This window comes from Mus caroli, unplaced genomic scaffold, assembly GCF_978045245.1.
Source record: "Mus caroli unplaced genomic scaffold, Mus_caroli_1 scaffold_14, whole genome shotgun sequence".
NCBI classification, from domain to species: domain Eukaryota; kingdom Metazoa; phylum Chordata; class Mammalia; order Rodentia; family Muridae; genus Mus; species Mus caroli.
The window spans coordinates 67640591-67654252 of NW_028227269.1; the positions used below are offsets into that span (position 1 = coordinate 67640591).

At 44.1% G+C, this 13662-nt stretch overlaps 1 protein-coding gene across 1 annotated transcript; it reads left to right on the top strand.

Annotated features, from left to right (window-relative positions):
* The first annotated feature begins 691 nt into the window (after positions 1 to 691).
* Positions 692 to 10494, top strand: Lrr1 (leucine rich repeat protein 1). The gene is made up of 4 exons (XM_021179591.2): positions 692 to 911; positions 3357 to 3455; positions 6088 to 6809; positions 10167 to 10494. The coding sequence occupies exons 1-4, from the start codon at positions 705 to 707 to the stop codon at positions 10405 to 10407; spliced, it is 1269 nt and encodes a 422-aa protein (XP_021035250.1). The 5' UTR covers positions 692 to 704; the 3' UTR covers positions 10408 to 10494.
* Positions 10495 to 13662: the final 3168 nt, after the last annotated feature.

Sequence of the window (13662 nt, forward strand, 5' to 3'; positions counted from 1 at the left end):
AAAGTGTTTTTTTGTTTTGTTTTATTTTTTTATTTCTTTTGTGTTTTTTTTTAATCGTTTTTTTTAACATATTCACTTACATATTACATCCCGCTCACCCCTCCCACAACTCTTCCCCCATCCCCTCACTCCCCTTCTCCTCTGACCCGGTGTGGGGGCCCCCTGGGTATCTCCCACCGCCTCGGGGCTCAGTAAATGAGGCGTGAATGTGGGTCTCCGCCGTCTTTCCAAGGCTGACCATGGCTGCAAAGTAAAGTTTGCAATGCCCAGCAAGAATGCTTTCTCGCTGGGGTGTGGGTCTATAAACAAGGTGACACCAGCCTTCCAGCTATCCCCATCCCCGGGTCCGCTGGCCTCTAGCAGAGGGCGCGGGAAACACCAGGACCAGCAGCACACACCCGCACCTACCACGCCCCCAGCTAAGGACATGGTACCCTCGGCGGCCGCCTGTCCGAAAACAGAGGACAAATCCTCCAGGCGCGACCGAGTACGCAGAGGTTCTGTCATTAAAAGTTAAATAATGCTAAAAAATGGGCATTCCACCATTCTTCGTGGAAACTGGAGTGGGACTCCGAGAGGCCACAAAGCCGATGGGTTTAGGCGCACCATGGACACCTCTATCGCGAGGACCCCCCCGGCAGTCCTGACAGGCGGGAGGCGCCAAGTTTTAAAGCCTGCGGGCCAGCGGGCGACTTAGCTGCAAGATGAGGCTGCCCTGCGAGGTGGAGGTCCGTAGCTGTCATTTGCCAACCTTAGGGCTCAAGAGCCGAGGCAAGGGCGTGCGAGCGGTGGTGAGCCTGTGCCAGGCCCCGGGCAGGAATGAGTTGCAGCCTGAGGCAAGGACAGAGTCCGACAGCCGCGCCTGCCTGCTGGTCTCCACCATGAAGGACAGGCAGGGAACCAGCTACAAGGTAAGCGTCCCCAGCGTCTTGAGCATCCACGCCTCCTTACTTTAGCTGCTGGCTTCTGCGGGTATGAGTTGGTAGACAGCGATCCCGCCGGGGTACAAGCCTCCGACACTGAAGCAGAGCAGCATATGAGGCTTTTGGTTAAATCTCCAGCACACAGAAAATGCATGTAACAATGAATACTATCCAAACTTGAGTTGTTGTTGTTGAAGAGGTTTGCCACATGTATCCTCTCTGTTACTTGTTTAGAAAATGCTTGACCTTCTGGGCGTGGTGGCGCACACCTTTAATCCCAGCACTCGGGAGGCAGAGGCAGGAGGATTTCTGAGTTCGAGGCCAGCCTGGTCTACAAAGTGAGTTCCAGGACAGCCAAGGCTATACAGAGAAACCCTGTCTCAAAAAAAAAAAAAAAAAATGCTTGACCCGACTTAGAGATTTTTTTGTGCCTGTAGTACACGGGTGGCCAACTCCAGTCTAGTCTGTCTGAACCGGAGGTTTGAAAATAAGGTTTATAAAATCCATTTTCCTCCATTACCAGGCACTGCTATTTGGTCAAAACAAGATGTCTTTGTGTCAACTATGAATGGAGATAAGGGAATGAGTCCCTCACCCTGCATCTGATATTTTTTTTAGCGGATGTTATGTTTTCGGGATTCTTTACCTTACATATTATAATTCACAACAAATGCTTAGTTGAGAGAAGAGAGTATTATCTTATTCAAGTTACTTATTTTTATTTATTCATTCATCCATTTAATTTTGGAGTGCTGGGGATGGAGCCCAGGACCTTGTGCATGTTAGGCTAGTAGTGGTAAGGAGGACCTTGACTTCCTGATCCACATGCCTCTACCACCCGCCCAAGTTCTGGGGTTACCACTACACACCTGGTTTGTACTGCTGTGTTGAGGGCAGAACCTAGGGTTTTATGCATGATAGGCAAGATAGGCAAAGATTCTACCATTTTAACAACATCTTCCATCCAGGCATTATCTAAATCCTGCCTGTCTAGGCTATTAAGGAGTCTGGTTCTATGTTGTCTTTTATCCTGTCCTTCTGTCCTTCAGCTAAGTTCAGCTAAGACTTTACACTGCAGTTCTAGGAGAAAAAAAAATTAAATGCATACATGTATGTATTGAGACAAGGTCTTGCTCTGTAACTATGGCTGGTCTGGAACTCACTGTAGACCAGGCAGGCTTCAAACTCATAAATTTCTGCTGTTTCTGTCCCATCTGTCCCAGTTGCTGGGATTAAAGGCATACGCCAGTTCCAAGAGCCAGTTGTTGTTGTTGTTTGTTTTGTTTTTTTTTTTAAAGATTTATTTATTTTTATTATATGTAAGTACACTGTAGCTGTCTTCAGACACACCAGAAGAGACACACACATAGATCTCATTACAGATGGTTGTGAGCCACCATGTGGTTGCTGGGATTTGAACTTCAGACCTTCCGAAGAGCAGTCGGGTGCTCTTACCCACTGAGCCATCTCACCAGCCCTGTTGTTGTTTTTAAAACAGGTTCTTACTATGTGTAGCTCAACTGTCCTGGAACTCTGTAGATCTAGCCTGGAATTCACAAAGATTCATATGGCTGTGAATTCCTGAGTGCTGGGATTAAAAGTGTGAGCTACCACACCTAGCTTTCCAGGAAGAATTTAATGCAGATCTAATTGTTTCTTCAATCCTGTAATGAATTTCACGGTTCTTAAATCTTTTATTTGGTTTTGTTTTGTTTGGTTTGGTTTTTTTTTTTTTTTGGTTTTTTGAGACATGTTTTCTCTGTATAGCCTTGGCTGTCCTGGAACTCACTTTGTAGACCAGGCTGGCCTCAAACTCAGAAATCTACCTGCCTCTGCCTCCCAAGTGCTGGGATTAAAGGCATGTGCCACCACTGCCTGGCCACCATACCATTCTTATTAAATACCGCTCCAAAGTTCTCATTATGCCTGGTACATAACTGCCTCTCAGTAAAGAGTTGTTGAAGTCTAAAGCAGAAAACATGTGTTATGAAAAGTGTTGAGATCAGTTATGCCAGCTGTTGATGTCGTACAGAGGTTAACATGGCAACAAGACAAGCTTTCTGCTCTGGTGGAGCTTGCAGATAATCTAGTGGCAGGCATGGTCTGAGGGACTGAGAGGAAGGTAGGGAGCTACTGCTGGCACTTGTGACCATGGCCATATGACTGGGTTGGAAAAGAGGAAAACATTCTCTAAACAATGAAGGAAAGTCTCTCAGCAGACACAGCAGTAATGCCCAGTGTCGGCTGGCTGGAAGATGTAACTATTCATCTGCTTAAAAAAACAAAAACTTCATAAAACACTGAGACATGGGACTAAAAGCTAAACTAAAACCTGGAAGAAGATTGGCACATTCTACTCTCAGCGAGTGTTACTGAATAGTAATTCTCCTTTTGTGTCCCTCCCTCAACCCCTTCCCCTCTGATTCTAATTAGCTAAGAGAGAACATTGAGCAGCTCTTCACCAAATTTGTGGATGAGGGGAAAGCCACTGTCCGGCTAAAGGAGCCTCCTGTGGACATCTGTCTGAGTAAGGTATGATATTGGAAATAGTAACAAATATGCAAGCCAGGTGCAGCATCAAATGCGTGTGATCCCAACACTCAGAAACCAAAGGCAGGAGGGTTTTTGTAAGCCCAAGGCTAATGTAATCTACAAGTCAAGTTCTTGGCCATCCAGGGATATACAGGGAGACTATATCCCAAAACAAAGATTGTTTGGCTGTTAAAAGCATCTTGACAGGCTGTAGAGATGAGCTTGGGCTACACTGCTGCACGCATGCACCGGCCCAGGAGCTATCTATCTGGATTCGAGAATGGAAGACATGCACACACACACACACACACACACACACACACACACACACACCAGTTAATTTTAAAATGCCTTGGGTACCTCAAAGGCTGGGCACTCCTAAACCTTCCCCTGCTACCTTAGGCCCAATGGGGAAGTGGCCAAATTCTCCCATGGCTAATTTACTTTCTCTCCTGCAGCTCCTGCTTCCCATCCTTGTCCCCCCAAGTCATGGTGATTCTCTGTCTCCCTTTTCCCAGTTCTTAGCCCACTCTAAGGGTCCCGCCCTGTGTCCCTTTGCCCAGCCATTGACTGTTGGCATCTTTATTGATCCCTCAAAAACCAGTTGGGGACAAGGACCTTCAGCATTTGTATGCACTGATTCCCGATTAAATCAAAGCATTAGAACCAATCCCTAACACCTCACCTTTCTGTCCAAAAAAAAAAGGCTCTCAGACATAAACTGAGCATAATTATATATATTCTATATGTATAGGTATATAAATTGTAGAGTATGATATACAATTAACATCCAGCCCATATTTGTCAACTAGATAATGTACTCTACCATCATAACCTAACTAAAGAGCTTAAGCCGCACGGTGGTGGCACATGCCTTTGATCCCAGCACTTGGGAGGCAGGCAGAGGCAGGTGGATTTCTGAGTTCGAAGCCAGCCTGGTCTACACAGTGAGTTCCAGGACAGCCAGGGCTATACAAAGAAACCCTGTCTCGAAAAACAAAACAAAACAAAAAGCTTAAAATTCTATACCTGAATTATGTTTTGATTTTAGCCTGTATTACCATCCGAAAACCATGCTTTCAATTCTATAGCATATCTCTCAATGCTAAACAACTTACATTTGCTTTTTTTGCTGTTTTGGGGTTTTTTTGTTTTGTTTTGTTTTGGTTTGGTTTTTTTTGTTTTGTTTTGTTTTTTTTGTTTTTTGAGACAGGGTTTCTCTGTGCAGCCCTGGCTGTCCTGGAGCTCACTCTGTAGACCAGGCTGGCCTCGAACTCAGAAATCCGCCTGCCTCTGCTTCCCGAGTGCTGGGATTAAAGGTGCGCACCACCATTGCTTGGCTTCTTTTTTTGTTGTTGTTGTTAATGATTTATTTATTTAATGTATATGAGTATACCCTTCAGTGCTTTCTTCAGACACACCAAAAGAGGCCATCAGACCCCATTGCAGATGGTTATGAGCCACTATGTGGTTGCTGGGAACTCAGGACCTCTTGAAGAGCAGTCAGTGCTCTTAACCACTGATCCATCTCTCTGCCCCCCACCCCTAATTTCTTAAAAACATTGGAGCATCTGTCTTCAGTCTTTTGGCCCAGAGCCACCTGGCAGACCCTGAAATGAGACCTGCAATTAGAGACAGATTCTTGCAGGTGTCTATTTTGTTTGCGATAGGATCTGAGACCATGCTGACCTAAAACTGACAGCAATCCTGCCTCAACTTCTCTAGTGCTGGGAAGACAGCCCGAGCCACCACATACTTTCCAAGCTTACACAGCCATCGCTTTCCAAGATTGTTGTTGTTATTGTTATTATTAATGCATTTCAAATTTTATTTTTACGTGTGGCTTAGTCACTGTTCTATTTTCATTAAGAGACACCTTGACCAAGGCAACTTTTATAAAAGAAGTATTTAATTGGGGGCTCCCTTAGTTTCAGAGGCTAGTCTCCATTATCACTGTAGTAAGGAGAAGGGCAACACAAGGATCTGTGCTGGAACAGTGCCTGAGACGTCATTACATCCTTATCTGACCTGTAGGCAGAGACAGACAAACAGACAGTTGTGAGCAGCCTAAGATGGGTGCTGGGACCTGAACCCAGTCCAACCCTTATTGTGTGTATGTGTGTGTGTGTGTGTGTGTACGTGTGTCTGTACATGGGTGGAGGTCTGAGGGAAACCTGCAAGTGTTGGCTCTCTTCTTCCACTCTGTGGGTTCTAGGGATTGAACTCAGGCTGTCATGCTTAGCAACGAGCAGCTTTACCCACCAGCCCTCACAATATCCCCCAAATCTTTCTTTTTTTTTTTTTTTTTTTGTGGTTTTTCGAGACAGGGTTTCTCTGTGTAGCCCTGGCTCTCCTGGAACTCACTTTGTAGACCAGGCTAGCCTCGAACTCAGAAATCCGCCTGCCTCTGCCTCCCGAGTGCTGGGATTAAAGGTGTGCGCCACCACACCCGGCTCCCCCAAATCTTTCAAAGTTGAAATTTAGACCAAATACTAAAATATATTTTACAGTCCATATCAAAACTGATTACATAACCTGTGTGTGAAGCTGTAGGGCTTTAAGGGGAGAACTAGCAAGCATGAAATATTTAAAATGGAATTTATAATTGTGTAACTTGTTTTTATTTATTCAGGCCAATCCTGGCAATTTAAAGACTTTACTTTCAGCTATGAGACTGGCTCATAGAGGCTGTGACGTCAACACACCACTTTCAACACTAAAACCAGTGAAGACTTCAGAATTTGAAAAATATAAAACCAAAATGGTTATCACATCCAAAAAGGATTATCCTCTAAGCAAGAACTTTCCATATTTTCTGGAACACCTTCAGGCTTCTTACTGTAGCCTTGCCCGAGTTGATATGCGTATGCTGTGCTTAAAAAATCTTACGAAGTTAGACCTGAGTCACAACTGTATAAAAAAGCTTCCAGCTACAATTGGAGACCTCACCCACCTTCAAGAGCTTAACCTTAATGACAATCAGCTGGAGACATTTAGTGTGCCCTTGTGTACTTCTACACTCCAGAAGTCACTTCACAGTTTGGATCTCAGCAAGAACAAAATCAAAGCACTCCCTGTGCAGTTTTGTCAATTCCGGGAACTTACTAACTTAAACCTTAATGATAATGAGTTGATTCACCTTCCTTTCAAGATAGGACAGCTAACAAACCTTCGTTTTCTATCAGCAGCTCGAAACAAACTTAGAAATCTCCCTTCTGAATTTAGAATGTTATCCCTGGAGCACTTGGATCTTTTTGGGAATACTTTTGAAAAACCAGAAGTCATTCCAATTATAAAGCTTCAAGTACCATTAACTTTACTGGAATCCTGTGAACAAGCTGTGTTATTCTATAGGTAAGCCCTTCAGTCATGAAGTGTGGTACTTGAATAGCATTCTAACATTCTGAGGAGACTCAGTAATAGTCTGTGGGCTTTTAACCTTTTAGTTATTTAGTGGAATCAGGAATGGTGGGGGCATTTATAATAACAGCATTTGGACAGAGGTCACCTTGTGGGAGTAGGTTCCTTCCTCCCATCATGTTGGTTCTAGGGACTGACCTCAGTTCACCAGGCTTGGCCTCAGCACCTTTACCCAACGAGTTACCTCACCCACTCCAACCGTCAGTCTTAATAACTCCCAATGTTGTGCATAGCCTGACCCTTGCTACAGGGACTTTTTTTTTTTTTTTTTTTTTGGCTTTTCGAGACAGGGTTTCTCTGTGTAGTCGTGGCTGTCCTGGAACTCACTCTGTAGCCCAGGCTGGCCTCGAACTCAGAAATCCGCCTGCCTCTGCCTCCGAGTGCTGGGATTAAAGGCGTGCGCCACCACGCCCGGCCCGCTACAGGGACTTTTAAGAATGGGGACCTGGCTGGGTAGTGGTAGCATACATCCCAGCACTTTGGAGGCAGAGGTAGATGGATCTCTTGAGTTCAAGGGTAGCCTCACAGATGGAGTTCCAGGACAGCCAAGGCTACATAGAAAGACCCGAAAAAAAAAACATAAACAGAGACTGGGATGAGCTGTGTGTTTCAGTTAGATATCTCTGGGTGGTCCTACTGCATGGAGACATTTGATGATTCCAGTCTGGCACAGTGCTGAAGTGTGGTCTGTCAAACCAGGCTTGAATTGGACTACTGGCTTTACCCATTTATATGACTTTAGCATGTTAGTTAACCTCTTAACCTCATTGGAAACTGGGATAATATTTTACAGAATTTTGAGGCAAAATAAGCTAATATCATACCAAAACATTTTGCACATGAAGGACTCAGTAACTGCTGGTTCTCTTGCTCTTAGCTCTGAACACTCCGAGCAGTGGTTTGGTGAGAGTGAGCTCCATTGCCTGGGCTTTGTTTATTCGATAGGTTTTCATTTGATTTTCCTTTATTCATGTTTCTTTCATAGAGATATGGAAGCTAGTAAGTGAACCAGCCTATTAGCATCAACTGTCAACTCGGCAGTCTAGCATTGCCTGGAAAAAAAGTGTCAGTTGACTAATTGTCTTTATCGGGTTGGTCTGTGGCACTGTCTGTGTAGGGTTGTCTTGATTAGCAATTGACACTGGAGGGCCCAGCCCCAATATGGGAACCCCTGTCTCTGAGCAGATAGTCCTAGGCTATATAAGGAAGCTGGCTGAACATTAGCCTGAGCTAGCCACTGAGTAAGTCAACAAGCTGTGTTCGTCTGTGGTTTCTGCTTCCAGCTCAGGCTTGGGTTCCTGCCTGACCTCTCTTACTAATTTGACTATGACCCAGAAGTATAACATAAAATAAACCTGTCTGAGATTAAAGGTGTGTGCCACCACACCCGGTGAAAGATGTTATTTTAAGGAAAAGAGTGTGTATGTATTTATGCTCATACAAGTATTTCTCAAGCATCAAACATCAGCCTCAAGGATTATTCCCTAAGAGCCAACCTTCTTATTAGAGACAGTGTCATTTTATCCTGAACTCATCAAGTAGACTAGGCTGGCCAGCCATAGAGCACATGCAGCTACCCATTTCCGCCTCTTCCACCTTCAGATTACAATGCAGCACTGTCCCGAGACTTTGTATGTGAGTTCTGTGAGTCAAACACAGATCCTCATGCTTACTCCCCAAGGACTTTACCTGCTGGACTTTCTCCCTAACATCTACCTCCCAAAAAGATCATCTTGGTGGATTTGAGACAAATTTTACTATGTAGTTCAGGTTGACCCCAAATGCACAGCCCTCCTGCCTTTACCTCTTTCTTTTTTCGTTTTCTTTTTCTTTTTTTTTTTTTTTTTTTACGATTTATTTATTTATTTAATGTATGTGAGTACAATGTCACTTTCTTCATACACACCAGAAGAGGGCATAAGATCTCATTACAGATGGTTGTGAGCCACCCTGTAGTTGCTGGGAATTGAACTCAGGACCACTGGAAGAGCAGCCAGTGCTGGGATTCATCTGCACATAACTGCACCCACTTCTGCTTTAAAAAAAAAAAAAACTGGAGAGTGAACCTTGGGCTACAATTACCCTTCCGAGGAGTTATATCTTCTACCCAGTCAGACCTTGAATTTAGGATCTTCCTTCTCCAACCTCCAGACTTGAGATTATAAGCCTGTGCCACCAAGGCTTACTTTCTAAGACAGGATTTCATGCATTCAGGTTGACCTCAGCTTGTTTTTGTTTGTTCATGACTTGTCTCCCTGTGTAGGCCTGTCTGGCCTCAACCTCAGTCAGCCTCACCCTCCAGATGTAAGACACCCCCCCCCCCGCCCCCCCCAAGCTGGGCCTCAACTCAAGTACCGCCATGAGCTGGCCAGCACCCCAAGACTCGAGAGAAAACCACACCTGATGCAAACTGCAAGAGGTTTTATTATCAGCTAGCTGAGGATGAAGTCCCTCTGCAGTACAGGGCAGGGGAGTTCAACCGGAGCGGTGACAGTAGGGGGCTTTTAACAGCTAGCTGAGGAATTGGGAGGAGTTGGGAGGAGAGTTCTTCTCTTTCCGATGTCCTTGGTAAAATTACAATTATCGCATCCCTGGCTGTAAGTAAGGCTCAGAAACAAAAAGGCCTTTTTTCTGGCTATAGAGAACAAAGAGCTTCTTTCTGGCTGTATTTTTAGAGATCAGGGAAAACAAGCCAGGGGCTTTACCTTCCAGGGAGAAACACTTTAAGTCAGGTCTCACACAGAGTGCTTCCAGGATTATATACCAAAATCTAGGGGCAGTTTGGTTTGGTTTGGGTTTTGGTTTTTTTTTTCCCATCTATTTGTCTTATTCTTAGCAGTATAAAACAGTTATACTGAGTCCTGAAATAAGAGTAATACTTAATTCTTATTTCATTATACTCTGTGTTCTGATTATTTTGGTTTTTGTTGGTTTCGTTTTGTTTTTCAAGAAGGGGTTTTTCTGTGTAGCCCTGGCTGACCCGGAACTGGATTTGTAGATGAGGCTGGCCTCGACTCACATAGATCTATCTGCCTGCCTCTGTCTCCCAAGTGCTGGGACTAAAGATATGTTCAATGTTCTATTAAGAATCTAGTAGTCCTGCAGTGGTGGCGCACGCCTTTAATCCCAGCACTTGGGAGGCAGAGGCAGGAGGATTTCTGAGTTTGAGGCCAGCCTGGTCTACAGAGTGATCCAGGATATCGAGGGCTATAACAGAGAAACCCTGTCTCGAAAAACCAAAAAAAAAAAACCCAAACCATCTAGTAACAGTGTCTATGTTTTTCCCATTAGGATTCCATATGGCCCTGATATAATTCCTTACCATCTTTGTCAAGATTTGGATACTGCCAAAACCTGTGTCTGTGGAAGATTTTGTCTCCAGTCTTTCATTCAAGGAACGACTACAATGAACCTACACTCTGTTGCGCACACTGTGGTCTTAGTAGATAGTATGGGTAGAACGGAAGCTCCTGTTGTCTCTTACTTTTGTTCTCTCACCTGTTTTGTAAAGTCCTCGGATGTGTTAAACTAGTTAATGTAATAACAGAAAGGTTTCTAGATGTATATCAGTTGAGTATTCATTTGTGCTTTACCAGTAACAAATTAGAGAAAGGAAAGCATTGTATATTTGTATGGCAAGAAAATATATATTATGTTAGCATTTTCAACCTTTGACTCAAATTTTAATTTAATTAAAGCTGAATTTAGTTTTGGAAGTATATCAATGGCTCAGCAGTTAAGAGCACATACCCTCCTGCAGAGGAACAATGCAATGTCTCACAACTGTATGTACCAGGGAATCCAATGCCCTCTTCTGACCTCAGGAACCCCAGACTTGAGTGTGGCACACATACAAATTGCATATGCAGACAAATACTGAATAGATCTTACTGTGAAGTTAACATATGATTGCAGGGTTAGTGTCTGCCCCAAGAATCCAGGATATGGGCTGGAGAGATGGCTCAGTGGTAAAGAGCACGGCTTCCAAAGGTCCTGAGTTCAAATCCCAGCAACCACATGGTGGCTCACAACCATCTGTAAAGAGATCTGATGCCCTCTTCTGGTGTGTGTGTGTCACATACCTCTAATCCTTTCAGATAGGATGACAACAGGTACTTCTCATTGGTTTGGTCTGAAATCTTTGGGGAAACCTTATTTGCATGTGGGAGGTGCCGCTCCTATGTGACTGATGGCCACATACCTCTTGGGGTTGGGGGCTGTGGGAGGCTGTAGTTACATGACAGGAGCCAGGGACCCAGGATATGTAGCTGTCCCGTGCAAGTGGAAGTCACCACCATCGGGTCACTGGGGACCAGGCTGTCTGTGCATAGCCCACTGCTTCACACCACTTTGCTGTTGATGCTTTTGCTTTTTCGAGATGAGTTTCTCTGTTGACTGTCCTGGAACTTGCTTTGTAGAGATCTGCCACATCAGGCCTACATCTTAAATCAAACTAGATACTTATCCTAATCACACAGATGAAAAGAATGTTCTTGGGCTCAGAGGTAAAGGTCCTTCTTGCAAAGCGTGACATCTAAGTACAATTGTTGGCACTCAGGAGGAGAGAACAGATTCTTGCAAGTTGCACACAGGCATACAGAATAACTTTAAAAAAAAATTTAAGAGCACTGGTTGCTCTTGCAGTAGATCCCCAATTCCCAGCACCCATATGGTAGCTCATAACTGCAGTCCCAGGGAATCTGAAACCCTCTTCTGATGCACAGAAATACATTCAGGTAAACACCCATACTCATGTGTAAAATCATTTCTAATGTTATAAAGGCCAGAGAGAGCTTAGTGGTTAGGAGTTAATATTGCTCTTCCGGAGGACCCGAGTTCAGATTGCAGCACCTTTCTTGGGCAGCTTAAAATGCCTGTAACTCTAGCTCTTAAGAGATCCAATCCCTCTTCTGGTCTCCATTCAAAATTCTGAAATCTTTCAAAAACCCAACACTTCTTGCCTTTAATTCCAGCACTTGGAAGGCAGAGGCAGGCGGATTTTTTTTGGGGGGGGTTGTATTTATTGAATTATCTTAAATGCTCCATGTTATGAACATTGTTAAGCTCCACTGTGCTTCTGTTTTGATTCTCCTTGTGGTTTAAGGTAGTGATTGGGTTTTGTCCGTATCAGGACTGGAGGCTTTCTACTGAAGAACATAGAGAGCAACTGAAGGCCAGACCAAGCAAGCAGGGGCTTTGCTTAAACTTCCCATTTTCCCTTAGAACTCTTAGGTTTTACTTCTAAATGTGTATAATCTTTATAAGGTGTTGGTGTTCGTATTTCTCATGTTTATTGCATATTTTGTATGGTGTGTCCACATCAGGAGGACATGCAGTGTTTATCTTGTAAATTCTAAGTTCCCAAATTTACAGTTGTTACAGATGTATGAAGGTGAAGTAGCCGGGCATGGTGGCGCACACCTTTAATCCCAGCACTTGGGAGGCAGGGGCAGGGGGATTTCTGAGTTCAAGGCCAGCCTGGTCTACAAAGTGAGTTCCAGGACAGCCAGGGCTATACAGAGAAACCCTGTACTGATTGTGTTACTTGAGGATCTAGGGGGAAGGAGTATTTGTCACTAAATATTCTAACCGACCCCCCCCCCCCCCACCGCAACCATAAAGTCATGGTGTGATACACATTTAATTCTAGCATTTGGGAGGCAGAGACCGGCAGATCTCTGAGTTCCAGGTCTGAGAGTGAATTGGTTAGGAGGAACAGAGGTGTTAGGGTGTGGCTGTTCAGCCTGGAAAGGAGAACCTCTAGATTTCACCTATAATTCATTTTACTACAACTTTATCATTTGAAACTTTTTTCCTTTTTTAAAGATTCAAATATTTGTATTAAGCATTAGAACACTTTTTTTTTTTTTCTGGTTTTTCAGGACAAGGCTTCTCTGTATAGCATTTAGCACTCCTGGAACTTACTTTCTAGACTAGGCTGGCCTTGAACTCCTGCATCTGCCTCCCAAGTGCTGGGATTATTATGCCACCACTGCCCAGCAGCATTAGAACACTTTTATTAGAACTTTATTCAAGGGGTCAGACATAGTGGTCTACCTTAAAGGAGGCAGAGGGAAGTTAATCTCTGAATTTGAGGCCAGCCTGATCTACATACTTTCAGGACAGCCAAAGCTAGAAACCCTGTCTCCCCAAAATTTTATTTTATTATTTATTTAATGTAAGTACACTGTAGCTGTCTTCAGAAGCACCAGATCTCATTACGGGTGGTTGTGAGCCACCATGTGGTTGCTGGGATTTGAACTTCGGACCTTTGGAAAAGCAGTCGGGTGCTCTTACCCACTGAGCCATCTCACCAGTCCCAAAATTTTATTTCTTAACTAGGTAATGACGGTATAGGTCTGTAATAGAGGACTTCCCTAGTATATACAGGACCCTAAGTTTGACTCCTAGCACCACCACCAATGAAAAAGCTTGCTTCCTTCATTATCTTTACATAGGAGTAAACTTTCTGCCGGGCGTGGTGGCGCACGCCTTTAATCCCAGCACTCGAGGGCAGAGGCAGGCGGATTTCTGAGTTCGAGGCCAGCCTGGTCTACAAAATGAGTGCCAGGACAGCCAAGGCTACACAGAAAAACCCTGTCTCGAAAAACCAAAAAAAAAAAAAAAAAAAAAAGGCAGCCAGGGTTAATAAGCCATCTCTCCAGTCTTAATTGTATTATTTACCCCACCCACCAATGAGTCATTTAAATTCAAATTTTATTCCCCCCTCCCTTTTATGGAATTTTTTTGAATGAGTTACCAAACATGTATCACTGTCCATGGTAAA